Raw genomic sequence first — 17,419 nt, forward strand, 5'->3', positions numbered from 1 at the left:
TAAATATCCAGCTAAGAAAATCTCCGCTCCTTCCATCTGTTCCTTACAAAAACCGCAGTGTAGCAAAAAAGTGTTCCCAATTGGCAAAAGCCACAATTTTATCCAGGTGGTACTAACGGACTAATTCTTTTTCTTACTCTACACATAACATGAAAAGAAACAATCCATTAAGCAATACCTTTAGATTAACTCAGAAAAGTATATAAAAAAAAATCAACAATTCTTCATTTTTTTTACCAAATAACAGTATATATTTATAAAACAAAAGAGCAAACATCTGAAGCATATTAACCTGATATATTAGTTGGGCCCTCTGTAATATCTAACTACAATTCTATAACATTCTCTTTAATTAAATTAACCCATTTCATGCTTTAGACCTCCTATAAAGTTATAATTTCTATTAGCATCATAAAAAGAACTTTAAAAAGAAAACGTACCTCAAAAACATCTCAAGTCAATTTCATAAACTTCTCATTTAATACTGGCACAGGGTCCCAATCTTTGGGCAACGTTTCCATCAAATCTGATGGTCAGCTCTTCTCATCTGTTTGATAGTCCAGTACCGCTCCGCAGTCAGACCTTCATCATAACTAGAACAGCTGTCTGGGACGGTAGCAGCTCCCAAAACTCCCTGACGCAGCCAAGGAATTCCCCCCGTCCAGTCAGGGCAATGCAACTGGATGGAGGGTTGAAAAATATTCATCCTCAAGAAAAATGTTGATCAGACCACGTTGATCCCCCCTCCTGCCACAGCCCGTTTGCTGCAGTACGTCGAGCCGCTGTGGTTGGTCGCTCCGCCATTCATGTACGACGTCTTCAGCTCCATCTGGCAGGCGGCGATGGCGGCATTCAGTTCCACTTGTGCTCGATGGACAACGTAAAACATCAGGCCTATGCTGATGAAGATCTGATGAGGAACAGAGAGAGTGAGTCACCAGGAGGATCTGCTGACTGAGCTGGACGACAGTTGATACAAAGATCCAGATGATGTGACTTATTCAATGCGGTTGTAAATTTAAGCAAAATGTCCTTGGCTGATATATCGGAACAGTCTGTTCCAGTCAAGAATCCATTATTGGCATCTAACTTTACTACACACAAGAGCAATGCAAAATGTGTACACATTTTTGGCTAAAGCTCTGCCAATGACCATATATAATTATGGTTTACTACAGGTTCCACAAGAATGATCCCTGCTACAATCTAGACTAGACATAAATATTTAATTTGCTTATGAGTTTATATATCCATTTCAGAATCTGTAAAATGTTTAGCATTTAAAAAAAATCTAATTAAAATATTTAAAAATATATATTTTTAGTCCAGGAGAAGACAGACAACAAGTATGTTCTATAACACAAAATAACTGAAATCCTGAAAGTATGTGCACCCCCTTTGAATAATTCTAATATTGTGTACACACTCTGTTTGTAGTATTTTGTGATAGTTGTCCATTAGTTCCTCAACTGAAAATCTGAAACTAAACATCACTGCTCATCATACCAGTGAACTCTGAGATTTACAAAATACAGAGCATGATGGGAAACTAAAGAACATGGGCAGCTTCGAGGAGGCAACATGTTACTGTGTGCTATGGATATTGTTGCCTCTTTTACATTAATAAACAGGAAGAAAGTGCAATATAAATAAACGTGACTGACAAATCGCTTGTGATGCTCCTAATTTGCAAGTTGCTTTGAATAAACATGCCTGTTAAATAAATAAATGTAAATAAGAAATCTGCAGCCATCTAGTGTTGACAGTATCACTATTGTCTTTTGCCATGTCGTGCCACGCTGATCGAGTCCTGTGTAGACAAGGTGTAAGGCTATGTAAACTATTTAAATGGATAAAACATTAAAAAATGAACAAAAATTATTCAGTTAATGTTTTGTTAACATTAACTGTTCAGTTAACTTTTACTTTTAATAAATATACATTTTAATAATACGCTGAATATTCTGCGAGTAGTATGTAAACTTGTGAGCCCAACTGTATATCCAGGGTCTTTGCTGATTTTATTTTAAACTGTTGTTTTTGGAGGCTTACCTGTAGACTGAACACAAAGTATCCACTGACGCTCTGTTCTGCGATCACGTCCTCCATTGTGCGCAGGGTGGTGCCCAGATAGGAGTTAAGGAGTTGTGTTGGGAGAAGTCCCACTGAGGAAGCCACTAAATAATTTGGCAAGGACACATCTGTGATCTGTCAAAGAGAGCGACAACTATATTTGGTCATGGTGTTGGTCAAGTTTAATCACAGTGTTTTGACTGCCTGCAAGAATGTGTCATCGGCCTTGTTTAGCCCTGTTCTTCACATGTTAACTGGACTTTTTCAGCAATCTCTAAAGCAATAAAAATGTAAAAACGTTTTTCTGCTCTTTAGATCACAAAAAAAAAATAAAAAAAAAATAAATCTATATAATCATGCATTGTAGGGATGCGCGATATATCGGCCACAGCCGATATATGTTCATTTTTAATGTTATCGTTATCGGCCTAAAAGGAAAATTGGGCCGCCATGTTAAAGCTGATAAATAATGGATTATTTCCTTTAGCTGAGACACTTCAGATGTGCAGTTTGCCATGATGGTTTTGAATTGCTTGAAATATGATTGGAATCAATTAAAAAAAGGAAAATATGGTTAAGTGCAACAGGCACAGGTCTGTCTTACAGCCTACATAGAATTATAATGAGAACATTTTAATTGTGTGCTTAGGACATGGCTTTTAATGGTGAGACATTTGTGTAATCAGGCTCTCAAAAATTATATAAAAATTTAGATTTATCGGCCAATATATCGGTTATCAGCTTTCAAATATAAAGAATTATCGGTATCTGCCAAAATATCCATATCGGTGCATCCTTAATATGTTGATATAAACCAACGCTACTTTTGCGTCATCGAAGGGTAACGCCCCTTTTTGGGGGAAAACAAACGGATTCCCCTGAGAACAGAACTCTATGGCAAGCCGTTTTAACTTTTATTCATTTCCAGGATATGAATACTTGATATCAACAATTCAATTTTCACTAGTTACAATTATAATTATTGATATCAGGAATAATATTTCTACTAGTAACAATGGCAATTTTTGATATCAGGAATTACATTTTCACTAGTAACAATGCTAATTCTTGACATCAACATTTACATTTTCACTAGTTAAAATAATAATTCTTGATATCAACAATTGAATTGCAACTAGTAAAAACTATAATTCTTGATATCTGTAATTGTATTTTCACTAGTGAAATGTCACCATAGGCTGCCATTCAAAATCAATTCTTGATATCAAGAATTTATTTCTTACTAGTTGAAATTCCAATTTCACATATCAGAAATACAATTCTTACTAGTAAAAACCTTTATTTTTGATATCAAGAATTAAATTGTCACTAGTTGAAATGTCTATTCTTGATATCAACAATTGAATTGCTACTAGTAACAATGTTCATTTTTGATATCAATAATTCAATTTTCACTAGTGACAATGTAAATTTCTGATATCATGAATGTGATTGTTACTAGTAAGAAAGCCATTTTAGATATCTGAAATAATATTGATATCAGAAATACATTTTCAGATATCAAAAATGAAAATTTTTACTGGTAGCAATTCAGTTGTTGATATCAAGAATAGACATTTAGACTAGTGATAATTTAATTATTGATATCAGGAATTCGCATTTTTACTAGTAACAATGTAATTATTGATATCAAAAATTATATTTCTACTAGTAAGAAATCAATTCTTGATATCAACAATTGATTTTGAATGGCAGTCTATGGTGACATTTCACTAGTGAAAATACTATTATTGATATCAAGAATTACATTTTTGATATCAATATTTCAATTGTTGATATCAAGAATTGAATTGTTGATATCAAGAATTCAATTGTTGATATCAACAATTGAATTGTTGATATCAAAAATGTAATTGTTGATATCAAAAAATGTAATTGTTGATATCAAAAATGTAATTGTTGATATCAACAATTCATATCCTGGAAATGAATAAAAGTTAAAACGGCTTGCCATAGAACTCGCTCTAGATCTGCTAACTAAGTTTCTTGATGGCAAAAATGGCACGAACATACACTCTATTTGCCGGCCGAGGACCGTGAGCGATATTTAAAGAAGAGCTGGATACAGGGTTACAGAGGTGTCCCTTTGAAATGGTCGAAAACTGGATTAATGACCCCACGCAGTTGCCAAATATGGACTATTAAGACATCTAACGTTACCACTATCTCGTGGAATCACCAAGTAAGTAGCCTATTTTTTTTTTTGTCATTAACACTCACAGTATGACAAACTAGACGATGAGGCCATGTCACTTGGATCATATTTAACTTGATGTAAGCTATTGACATAGTTTTGTTGTCAACTAGCTATACTATACTGTTGAAAAAGTGGCAGGCTAGGACTAAAGTGGACTTGGCTGGTTTCTGCTTGTGTCTAGAAAGTGCTAGGACTTTGAAAGTTGTAAAAAGGTTTACAGTGTACGGCAAAATATGTATAGGACCAATGTATGCATGTACGGGGCTATCAAATTGGATGTTGTGACATTACGCTGTCCTATCTAGCCTAGAAGGCTTGATCTACTGCCGTTCGTGTTGTTACATGTAGCCCAGAGCAGTGGTCGTCGAAAAGTCATATAACAGTTAGGCCTAAAGCACTTTCTAGACAAAAGCAGAAACCAGCCAAGTCCACTTTAGTCCTAGCCTGCCACTATTTCAACAGTAAAATCAGTTAACAGCCAAGGTAGCGTGCCTAGTGATAGCTAATCACGTAACGTTAACTTAGCTGCTAGCAGCTTCGTATTTCTAACTAGTATAGCTAGTCGACAACAAAACTATGTCAATAGCTTAAATCAAGTTAAATATGATCCAAGTGACATGGCCTCATCGTCTAGTTTGTCATACTGTGAGTGTGTTAATGACAAAAAAATAGGCTAACGTTACTTACTTGGTGATTTCACGAGAAGATAGTGGTAGATGTCTGAATAGTCCATATTTGGCCACTGCGTGGCGTCATTAATCCAGTTTTCGACCATTTCAAAGGGACACCTCTGTAACCCCGTATCCAGTAGCTTCTTTAAGTTTGTGCCATTTTTGCTATCAAGAAACTTTGCAGATCTAGAGCGAGTTCTGTTCTCAGGGGAATCCGTTTGTTTTCCCCCAAAAGGGGGCGTTACCCTTCGATGACGCAAAAGTAGAGTTGGTCTATGCTAGCAATTATTCATTTAATTTTAAACTCTTTTTAAACACTTAATACATTTCACATCCTTAGTAAACTCAATTTCTTCTGTGTAAACACAATGTAATGCACAGATTTTCACAGCAACGCCAGTAGGACGTTTTACTGGTTGTACTACATTGCTCTAATGCTTTGAAGAAAAAGCAAATATTTAAGCAGCGCTTCTGCCCTGTTCCAAATCCAATAGTCTCTATGCAAACACACCCAACAAACACATTAAAGGTTAGCGTAATTGAATTGCATCACCAGCTGTGAGAGTTATAAAATAAGCCACAAACCTGTATCTCCAGTGCTAAACTATTAAACATGACATCAAACCCATCCATTTTTGTTCATAAATAGACTGTAGAAGATGCAGGCAGTGTTGGATTTGGGTTGCGTCAACCTATGAATATTCATGAACAAGGTAAAATGATGCATTCCTGTTCTTAGAAGTGACTTCATTATAAATGGCCATAAGGCAAAATTTTAAGTATGCACTATGCAGACGCATGCATTGTGTTGGGTTACCTACATAACGCATCACATTCTGCTTCAGCAGAAAATGCAGGGCACATTGAAATATAGCCCCGTCTATAGGACGTGTGAAACATAATTCCAGTGTGACCTGTTTGGTGCCGACATACATCATACCCTTGGGCTGTGAATCCCTCTGTTCCGAATAAAGGTGAATAAAAAATAAAGGTGAAATAAAACCAATTAGCCTAACACAATTAGAGTCACTGGCACTTCTAGAGAGCCTGATATTCACTCGCTTTCCAACTGGTGCAAATTGAATATCATCCTCACTGATATTACAAAGGAGGACAATAGGTAGAGGCAGGCTACTGGAGCAAGAGTACTGACTCACGGTATCACGTTCAATTCCAAGTAAAAGCAAACCCAGAAGTGAGCAGCGATTGAGATGAGTGCTTGATCATTACAGTGTCCTTTAAAAAGAACAGAGACTTATGTTTGCTTCAAGAGCAATGACACTCTACTAGTGTAATGTAGGTTGCTTCTGACTAAAATGTAATGTCTAAATAGGGCTGCACGATTATGACAAATCTTTTTCTTTTTTGTGCAGGGCAATTGCATGTTTATAATCTTTATGAATGCATCTAAAACAATGTTATATAAACAATAATTCTTTAGTTAACCTTTATGAGTTTTATGGTGTAAACATTTTATGGTTTTAACTAACAATAATAAACCTGCCCCTATCTAAAACAAGCCGAGAAGTGCGTTTATGAATTTATTGGGGGTTTAAACATCTGTAAATCAAGTTTGTACATAAACGATCAACTTTTTACTTGTCTTCATACACTCTAAATAACAGTTCTTAATTGGCATTGATGGTTCTATGAAGAACCTTAAACATCCATTGAACCTTTCTATTGCATAATAGGTTCTTTATAATGGAAAACAGTTATTCAGAATTAGATTATTAAAATGTTCTTCACACTAAGAAAAAATTGTTATTATAAAGAACTGATCACTGAAAGGTTCTTTGGGGAACCAATAATGGTTCTTCTATGACCTCCCCCACTTTGAACCATTATTTTTATAGGCCAATTGTTTTTCGCCGATTGAACATGCTGAATAGGCGTTAGAATGTCTGAGAAGTGACGTGCTGTAATCTGGTGACTGTCGGTGCGGTGTGAATTGGCCTTAAAAGTGGAGCTGCATGAAAACAAAACTGTTATTCAAACTTGTAATTAATTATACACAGTAAGCAAACAGCACAATACTAGAATATTTTGATGCAACAAGAGCAGACGTAAATAGAATATTGTAACTGACAAAAAAATTAACAATTCTTTAATCATAGCAGCTGTAACTAATTTAGATTATTTTCAATTTATTGTGCAGCCATATACTTGTAAATAGAAAAGACAGCTCTGTTTAACATTGTAGCTGCTTGCTAATATGATGCAAACTCCAACTGTAAGCAGGTGTTCAATGTCCATTTCCAGCATTCAAGAAACCAAGATATAGGCTAATCAGGCAATCGCTGTCAGACTTTAAAGTAGTGTAAATCATCAATCTTGTAAAGACTGCTCATAATCATAAAAAAAACTTCAAAGGAGCAATACATTGACCTATGAATCATCCAGTGAATAAATTATGCAAACAGTACAAATAATAGTCAAATATGTTACACAATGGCAGGCTGCTGGTCCACGTTCATATTAGAAAACAAACCAGCCTTAATGCCTGAGACAGTCGAAGTACATCTCAAATCTAATTTAATATCAGCAAGCAACTGTAATCTTTGTTTGTATTAAAATGAAACGTATGGTTAAACAGAATAAGATACAGCTCTTTGAAAAGTCCAAGCATGAGCATATTTTATGGGACTACACTAAATGTGATTTAAAAACTTTACATAAAACACAATTGTCATTAAAATCCCATTTAAGAGCCAATGTGTAATTTTATTTTTTTGTAAATTATTTATTTCAATGTTGCTGACTGTATATTTTCTGTGTCATTATGTATTTAACAAACGGGTTAAAGAAACTGGGTCAGTAATAATTCAATTTTGAGTAAGAAAAAAAAAGATGCTACACACTGCAGAAGTTGTGCATCACTGTTCTTTACGGTCCTCTGTCATTGTTAAAGGTTGCAGATTCTTTCTCATATGTCAGCTAATTAAAAGTGTATTATATTGGTAGTGCAGAGCGTCTAAAGGTAACATATTTCAATGTAAACAGAGAGCTGTTTTTACCCTTGATCCTGTGTGAAGAGCAGTTATGTTTGATTTAAATCCGGCTCAGGAGGTCTTAATTGTTTAATTCCTGCAAAGCTGGATAAAGCCACCTGGATGCCCCTTAAAGATTAACAGCCACCTCAATGCAATTATTCAGAGACCTCCATGTTGTATAAACATTTTTACTAATAAAAAAAAACCTCATAACGATAAAATTGACAAGTACTATAACAAATGTAACAGTTCTGTCCTCAATATTGAGTGACTGTTCTTAGACTGATTATTTCACTCTTTGCTTCTTTTGGCTTGTCTGACTTCATGGCAAGGGTTAGGGTTAGGGTTAGGCTAACCCTAACCTAAACTGATGTTAAGAAAGTTGTATGTTTTGCTCTGGCCTGAAAGTCTGTGTTTTGCGCTTTTTTGCTTCATGGTCGCTCGATGCAGGTTTCTCTCACCAATGAAGAAATGTAAATCCCGGAATGGATTTCAAGCGGAAAGATTACAGAATTCTTTGAGAGGAAAGGGGAACTCTATCACATTACTCATATATGCTGATACAGACAAGCTTTTTAAAGGGATAGTTCACCCAAAAATGAAATTCTGTCATTAATTACTCGCCCTCAAGGCTTTCAAACACGTAAGACTTTCTTTCATCTTCGGAACACAAATAAAGACATTTTTGATGAAATCTGAGAGCTTTCTGTCCCTTTATTGACAGCTATGCAACTGACATTTTGGTGATTTAAAAAAGTTCATAAGGAGATTGTTAAACTAATCTATTTGTATTGAGTGGTTTAGTCCAAATTGTCTGAAGAGACACGATCACTTTATATGATAAACAGATTGAACTCACATCCATCAACTCACACATCAGTTGTGGTAAACAGAAGCTCAAGCATGTTCTCCTGATGTGTGAGAACCAATGAGGTTAATTCTCGTGTTACGCAGCAGGTTTGAGCTTCTGCAAGAACCAATGAGGTTTGTTCTCGCACATCAAGCACCTTTGAGCTGCTGTTTATGTTCGCTGATCAATGTTTATATGTGATTAAAAGTCTAAATTTAATCTGTTCATCATATAGGCTAACGCGACTAAAGTCTAAAGTCTCTTTAGAACATTTGGACTAAACCGCTAAATCGGACATTTCATAATTATAGATTTATGATCTCTTGCAATTTAGCAAGACTGTAATCCTCATGCACTTATGCAATACTGGGTTATCGTCGACTAAAACTTAAAACCATAAACAAATTTGTTACTTGGAACAAAATAAGCATGAACTGACATAGTTGCCAAGGCAACATCTAATTTTCGTTTAGTTTAACTTAAAATAAAACAACTTTAATAATAATAAACAAAATAAAAAATAAACTGTAAAGACATTTTAAAAAAATGACTTTAAAATTGAAGTGAACAAAATCGAATTAAAATACGAATAAATAGGCGACTACAACAGAATATCAATGATAATAAAATAAATAACACGGGTGAGATAGCTAATGCTCAAATTAAAACATTTGTTAATGCCTTGTTAAAAATGAGCATAATAATTATTAGCAAGAATGTCAAAAACAGACTTACCGAGAAGACCGCGTTCTGGAGACCGAAAGGAATCGGTGTGAGTCTCGCTAAGGCCACAACTTTGAGTCCACTTCCCCCCTCCACCACCCGAATAACAGCACTCAGCTGTTCACTGCTCCCGATCTTACTCAGAACCCAGTTCGTCAGCAATCGCTTACACACCACATGAGCTATGAAAGTCCCGATCAAAACCCCAACCATCACCAGTCCCATCCCCAACACAAACCCATATAAATAACCCGCGGCCACGTTCAGCACGATATAACCCCAGCCGCAGGGGAAAGACACCGTGATCAAGCCGACAATGAACAGCAAGGCTCCCACGAAACTGTCCAAACTCTCCACCCACAACAAGACATCCTTCAGGTACTGGCGCACGAGAGCTACCGATGAGAAGCACACGGCTGTCAGGATGCACGCCAACAGGGCACTTTTAAAGCAACAGGTGGTAATGCAACACGGATGCCTGAACTCGGGGGTGAAGGGCGCACCGGTCTCGGTCAGTCCCGCGGGCTCTGCCTCCGATTTCCCGCCGTTGGCTCTCTCGTCAAAGACGTTACAGATCAAGATGTCGATCTTGTCGCAGTCCAGTGAGTCAGGGGTCTTTTGCAGCCAGCGGCTGAGCTGGATGTGTCCTTTCCCCGCGGCGTGCTTCAGGGCTTTCAGCACACCCTGCACTGACCCTGAGCTCCACATATTCATCCCTTCTTCATATGACTTCACTCGATTGATTGATTGGACGTCCAGTCCAAAATGTTGACCCTTGGATTTACACGTTGCCAAATCCCGGGGATCCTCTGACAAAGGGATCAGCAATCAATTCCCTGGTTAGCGAGGAATTGTCCCGAAAAATCCAGTAATGTATAATAATTTATCTGGGGAAAACTGATGTGGAGCTGTAAGTTACCACTTCAAGGACTCAAGATGCAAATGTGTCTGCTGTCGTTCACTTATGAACGCCATACCCTCCTTCCCAACATCAGAGGAATGAAATCCCTCCGGGCGTGTTCAGATCGCTGCTGTCATCGCGTCTGACGGATAAATCACACACACGCGTCGCTCAACTTTCCCGACTCCAGGCACAGCTCACTGCAGTAACGTTACTCCCAACCAGGCTCCGGTCCAAAGTCCCGCCGCTCACCCAGCTCAACATGTCACATCTCTTGGCCAGAATAACACCGATTATAAAAGTCGCGGATAGACGGTCGTTGCGTTCCCTGGATGAGTTGTTTTACTTGTGTTATGCGAGCTCTTGCCCACCTCAGCAACGGATGTTTACGCCGAGCGTTATTCATACCACTGTTTGTTTCCCAGTATTCTGTGCGAGGTCGTCACGTGATATCATCTGCCCGTCACTGTAAGTATCGCGATAACAAACAGCTCTCTGATTGCCCTGAAAATCAGTGGTGTACAATAACTAATGGAAATATATAGGTCAAATGATCGTTAAATCCAATACACATAAATGTACTAGTCTAGTAAAAGCACCGGTTTTGGGTCTTGAAGAGTAAAAACACACATTGGACAGTTTCTAGGATGTTATGTCTCTGTTTCTCTTCTGGTTTCATAACTATTCTGGTGTATAATATTAGCCAAATGTTTGTTTTTGGGTGGGTCCCCCCATTTCCCTTCCCACCTGTGTGGAAGCCAATTTCTGCCTAATAAAAAATAAAAAATAAATAAAAATCATGCTTTGGTAAATCATAATTATGAAATACTGAGATAGTTACATTTGACATGAAAAGTCAAAATGATTACATGCTAAGTCATAAGATATAAAAATCTAAATTATGACATACCAAAGTTATAATTATGAGATAAAAGACTAAATTATGGCCTTCTATTTTTTTTCTTTTCTTTTTTCTATAAAATTAGACTTTTCATAATGAAAATAAAAATGTAAACAATCTCAACTAATTTGATGACATCTAATTTCGACATATCTAATTTTGATATATGTCATCATTTATACTTTTTTATCTCAAAATCATGACTTTGTATGTCATATCTATTATTATGTGGTGGAGTAAGTTCAGTCCAAACTGACGTAACATACAAATTTCACTCAAACTTTAATTTTCAGATAATTTAATTACTAAGTATCTCTCTCTCTCTCTCTCTCTCTCTCTCTCTCTCTCTCTCTCTCTCTCTCTCTCTCTCTCTCTCTCTCTCTCTCTCTCTCTCTCTCTCTCTCTCTCTCTCTCTCTCTCTCTCTCTCTCTCTCTATATATATATATATATATATATGTGTGTGTGTGTGTGTATCAATATCTATCTATCTATCTATCTATCTATCTATCTATCTATCTATCTATCTATCTATCTATCTATCTATCTATCTATCTATCTATCTATCTATCTATCTATCTATCTTTATTTATTTATTTATTAATGAATTTGATCATATCATAAATTTAGTTCAAACAGAGGTTCAGTTCAATTAATTTAGTCCAAACCGGCTTGACGTAGACCCAAACATTATTTTGGAGATAATTACAGCATTTGTTTTGGTATGTTGGTATGATAAGTTTCTAGCTTTTATAAATGTTATACTTTTTAAGAAATGAAAGTTTGAGAATCTCCTGTTGACATTCATTGATAGAATATTCAGCCTTCACAAAGCCACAGCACGTGTTGATTCTCGTGCACAACCGATTCTCATGACAACAGCAAAGCTGCTCTGATAGCATTTCATTTGCATAATCAAAGTCAAAGCTTTTTCAATTGCAATGCTGCCTACCAGTACTTTTCCTTCAGCAAATACAGTTTGCTTTGTAAATCCACTGAAGCACAATATAATAATAGGTTGACAAATCTGACTTTGGTAAGATGGTAAAATGTAACAATTGCCCCTAAAATAAAGGCCTCAGTCTTATCATTGCTGATCAGTGATACACACTTCACCTTTAGAACAGATCCTGCCTTTCTTGGAATTCTGTCACGCAAGCCCTTAGCTAGTTTGCAAAGACGAATAGATTTTGTGAGTGGAAGGTTATGAAGGCATTGGACTTTACACTGATTTTTAGGAAATCAATTTTGAAATTATTTATCAGTATTTATGGGAATATTATCAGACTGGTCTGGAATATGAGAATGACTTGAGAGTAGGGTTTGCATCATAGCCATTAATTCAGGTATTACCACATTGAGGAACCTCAAGACCTGTCTTTCATGTCATTATGGATCCTTTGTGATTTTGGACATTGAAGGCAACATTTGGCTTTGTCCATAAGTAAACGGATAAATGTTGTAAACTGACTCATCCGACCACACTGCATTCATGCACACTCTGCTCAAGGGTAATGGGTTGTTCTCTTTACAACAGATCATTGAAGCAATGGCTTGGTCAAGGGGTTTCTAAATGGCAGCTTAGTTATAAACCACATTGTCTTTTAATGTGGCTGCATGGGTCACTGAGTTTATTTTATTCTGTATAGTTTTTTTTGTGGGTGTGTTTTTGTGTGATTTAGCAGCTATCCCATTAGTGAGCTTCAACTAGTAATTGCTACCAAACTAATGTAATTTGACATTTAGGCCTACAATTTAGGCTTACTGAATTTTTAATGCACTTAAAATAAAGGTTATTTATTGGCATTTTCCCTGAAGAACTTCTAACATCCATGGATCCTTTCCACTGAATAGAAGGTTCTTTATAGTGGAAAAATGTTCTTTGGATTTTTAAAATGTTCTTCACACTATGAAAAAATGGTTTACCCAAAAATGTTTATTATATGGCATTGCTGAGAAAAAAAATTGACCAGTTTTGGGACCTTTTTTTCGGAGTATTATCAGTGATCATCTCTAATGCATTTAAAAATTAAAATGTTGCTATAAAAAAAAGCCATGTCAGCTAAAAGCTTGCAACATGTTTTGTCCAGTGTCTCAAGAATCGGTTTATTTTTTATCTAAATATAGGTTAAACTTCTTTTAACATGATGTTTCTGATTTTGACATGTTTTACCACAAGATGTCGCTGGTGTTTCACCTTCAATTCACTAAAAGATGTTTGTGCCTCATGACAAGGAGTTGCCATCTGTTATCTTGGGTAAAAGTGAATTTTTAATTTTTATAAAAAGTTATATTCTCACAGAAATAGTTTTTACACGATTTTTAGATGGGAAGGTATGGAGAACTTCTTAAATGATTAAACGTGAATAGTGTGCACTGTGTGAACATTATCCTTAAAGGGTTAGTTCACCCAGAACTTAAAATTCTGTCTTTATTTACTTGCCCTCATGTTGTTCCAGACACGTAAGACTTTCGTTCATCTTTGGAACACAAATTAAGATATTTTTGTTGAAATCTGTGAGCTTTCTAAGAGGTGGAGCAACCCTTTAACGCTAAAATGTATATGAAATTAAAGTGCTACGATCACTTAAAGCAATAGTTAACAAGTATAAAATTATAACATTATGTATGTAGCCTACTCATCCTCATGTTGTTCCAAACAGTTAGAACTATTGAGTAGCCTAACGTTTTTATTACTTTTATTACATTTTTGTTGTGCTTAAATCTTCCAACACTATTCAATTCATTCCACAAAAAGAGAACAAGAACATTATTCAGAATTTCTCTACTTGCATTGCTAAGTAAAGTAAGTCTTAAAGATTTGAAATGACATGATGACAAAATGTTCATTGTCGGTGTAAACTAAATGCCTTTAAATGTAATTCTCCTGTAACACTAATAACACGTATGAACTTCATCGCGTAGTTTTCCATTAGCCTATATTATTATATTTGCATCATAACAAACATGACAAAATGCATCGTACAAATATTTGCAATGGTGAGAGAGTAACAAAATAGTTTATCCCCGCTGAGACAGGTAGAGAGAAATGACTAGCGTGATAACACACCAAAGCGAATGTCATTGGTGCGTGTGTCACAGCATCAGGAGACCTGTGGCTCATCACTGGAGCACAGCGGGAGATTCGCTCCTTTCACGCGCATTACAGCTACACACTGCGGTACGCGCGCTTCTTCTCTCTGCACGCGCACTTGTTTGGATTAATTAAGCGTTATTGTAGCTGAAAGTTAGATAATTATTTATCACGAGGAGTCATGGATTGCTCTGAAGAGGTGCAGTCACTGTCAGATGAAGCCAGCTCTCCCATCGAGTTAAAGAAAGGAATGTCAATATTTTTGGATGTGAGTATTTAAAAAAATGTTTTGTCTGATTGAATTAATGTGCTGGACGATAAAATGAAAATGGAGACGTAAAATAACCTGTTGATGGATCCACAGTGCTATGGGGTTTGTGTTGAGTCCACTTGCAGATTGATTGACCTTTCATTTTAGCAGACCTAATTTACCTCAAGGTTCCCTTATCAAGGTTTATCTGCTTAATATTAGTTAATAACATAAATTAATCGATTGTTTTTTTCCTAAGTTACATGGATAAGTTACATTTTCTTCAGTATTGAGTGTTGAGTCTCGATTTCTGCTGCAATCATATGGTAGGGTTAGATTTTGGCGTAAACAACATGAAAGCATGGATGATGGATCCATCCTGCCTTGTATCAACGGTTCAGGCTAGTGCTTGTGGTGTAATGGCATGGAGGATTTTCTTGGCACTCTTTTGGCCCCTTAGTACCACATCTTAGTACACCATGCATAGCCTACCTGAGTTGACCACTCATCCCTGTATGACCACAGTGTACCCATCTTCTGATGGCTACTTCCAGCAGGATAATGTGCCATGTCACAAAGCTCAAATCATCTTGGTTTCTTGAATATGAAAATGACTTCACTACACTCAAATTGCCTCCACAGTCACCAGATCTCAATCCAATAGAGCACCTTTGGGATCCGGTGTAACGGGAGATCTGCAGCAACTGCCTGATGCGTTCATGTCAATATATATATATAGGCTAGTAGCAAGGTGCAATTCTAAACTGTTACAGATTTTGGTTAGTATAAACTGATTCTGAAGTGTTCAGGTCATGTGAGACTGGCCTTCATACATAGGCCTAGATATATAGATATTCATATGCTTATGTGATGCACTGCTCAGAGCACTCATCACTCATTGCATTTTTATATTTACAGTTATTATGCATATTGTTAATTAGCGTATTGTTAATTCGTTTATTCACATTGACATTTAGTTATTAAATGGTCTCTTTTCTGCTCTATAATATATGTAGACCTTCTTTAACCACAAAGACATGTAGTACAGTTTGAGTTGCTAATTAAATTGTAGTATGCTGTCTAAAGAGATTCCCCAGGGACGTGAGGTGTGTATTGTTAATTATCATACTGGAATAAGGAAGCACCGGTCCCTGACAGATTGGTGGCATAGTTTTATCACTCCTCTATGGAGGAAGCTAAATTCAGCATCGTCTTGGCATGCCTATAGCACAGGACCAAATTTAGAGTGTGAATATTCTTGCTGTGAATTGGGACTTTATTTAACAGACTGCTATACAGTGCGCCTGAGTGTTCAAATTCAACATAGCCATCATCACTTTTTCTTTCATCTCTGCTCTTTTTAGGACTCAACCTAAATAATTTACAGTGCTAGAGTCCCTTTACATGATCAACACAGCATGATTTCTCCTGGCTATGAACTGATAATGCCCTGTTTACTTTCAGATACTGAGAAGAGCTGACAAAAATGGTAAGGCATTGCCCTTTTTTTCTTTTGTTGTTCACCTGCATAATAAACGGTTTGACTACATTACTCCATGCCTCCATATGTTTGAATGGTTGTCCATTCCCAGCCTATGCTGTTGCTCTGTTGTCATGGAAACACTAGACTGTCCATACATTTCCTAATGATAGTCAATATTTTATTAGAGCGATACCAAACAAATGTCACTGTCCTCCTCCCCTCCTATAGTTCAGAATTTCAAAAATACCATTGATTTAGATTTCTTCTTTGAAGTTCAGTTTTGCATTGGAATTCAACTCAGTTACTTTTCTTTAGCATCACTGTAAACAATGATTTGCTGGTTTAACTTAAGTAAGTAACCTGGTTGCCTTAAAATTCATTGAAACACAAAGATAGACACTTTGGTGATCCAACTAATATGTTGTTCATTTAAAGATAACTGCATAAGATTAAAATGTTCTTAAAAGAAAACATTATTGTAAGTTATGTCTGAGAAATCTGTCTCTGTAACAACACATACTTGGATTTTATCATGTCAGTCAATGTAATATTAATGCACAATATAGGCGTATAATGTCAGTCACAGGGATTTTTGCAGATTTCTTCCTCATACTGTGTTCGTTTTTAGGTTCCTTTACTGCATTTGATATCATATTGTGTATATGTGTATAGCACACCACATGTGGAGCAGTATATTTATTCTATTTTAAGTATAGCCGGCCGTGACTCACCTGTCACTGTTTGTTTAAAAACCTCTGGGCGTCTGCACCAACTAACACGAGCCCTCAGCTCTGTCGCAAACATTATCTTGTGACGTCTGTGTGCATGTTTTTCCCCAAACACCTGCGATCTGATGTGCATGAGCTAAATTCTCATAGCCTGAAGGATGATTAACTTTACTTTCTTTCTCATTTATAGATTCAACACTCTCTTTATTAAATCTGTAATACTTTTATGAGTTATATTTAGTTTTTCAAGGCACATTTTTAACCACATTTTCCTCTCAAAAGATGATGGGAAGCTGTCCTTTGATGAGTTCAAGGCTTATTTCTCAGATGGTGTTCTGTCAGGAGATGAATTAAAGGAGCTTTTCCATACAATTGACACTCATAACACAGAGTAAGTATTGCTGTTTGTCATTCACATACATACACATGACAAGAAATCAAATTGCTGGAACTGTTGTGTGGGTACTGCCACATGTCTCAGACAATCATATAGCAGGAATCTCATTGTTTTGACTATAAAAAATACATGTGCTAGG

The 17,419-nt window shown here is 36.4% G+C and overlaps 2 protein-coding genes across 2 annotated transcripts in view; one reads left to right on the forward strand and one right to left on the reverse strand.

Moving 5' to 3' along the window:
* Positions 1-651: 651 nt before the first annotated feature.
* On the reverse strand, positions 652-10,865 carry tmem64 (transmembrane protein 64). The gene is made up of 3 exons (XM_056250071.1): positions 9,541-10,865; positions 2,053-2,208; positions 652-910 (listed from the first exon to the last, which is right to left on the reverse strand). The coding sequence occupies exons 1-3, from the start codon at positions 10,240-10,242 to the stop codon at positions 725-727; spliced, it is 1,044 nt and encodes a 347-aa protein (XP_056106046.1). The 5' UTR covers positions 10,243-10,865; the 3' UTR covers positions 652-724.
* Positions 10,866-14,434: 3,569 nt separating this feature from the next.
* The window catches only part of necab1 (N-terminal EF-hand calcium binding protein 1), a 31,762-nt gene continuing 28,777 nt past the window's right edge, over positions 14,435-17,419 (forward strand). Inside the window, exons 1-3 of the mRNA XM_056250070.1 lie at positions 14,435-14,690; positions 16,137-16,161; positions 17,166-17,274. Coding sequence (XP_056106045.1) covers positions 14,604-14,690; positions 16,137-16,161; positions 17,166-17,274 — 221 coding nt within the window. The 5' untranslated portion in view covers positions 14,435-14,603. The remainder of the gene's footprint in view (positions 14,691-16,136; positions 16,162-17,165; positions 17,275-17,419) is intronic.

Source organism: Rhinichthys klamathensis, unplaced genomic scaffold (genome assembly GCF_029890125.1).
Source record: "Rhinichthys klamathensis goyatoka isolate OS25496 unplaced genomic scaffold, OSU_Roscu_1.1 h1tg000067l_1, whole genome shotgun sequence".
In the NCBI taxonomy this organism is placed as follows: Eukaryota; Metazoa; Chordata; class Actinopteri; order Cypriniformes; family Leuciscidae; genus Rhinichthys; species Rhinichthys klamathensis.

Coding starts and splice junctions, on each gene's coding strand:
- tmem64 (XM_056250071.1), bottom strand. CDS start 10,242: ATGAATATGTGGAGCTCAGGGTCAGTGCAGGGTGTGCTGAAAGCCCTG. Junction 2,209..9,540: donor TCCAGAACGCGGTCTTCTCG/GTAAGTCTGTTT, acceptor TCTCTTTGACAG/ATCACAGATGTGTCCTTGCC. Junction 911..2,052: donor ACTTTGTGTTCAGTCTACAG/GTAAGCCTCCAA, acceptor GTTCCTCATCAG/ATCTTCATCAGCATAGGCCT.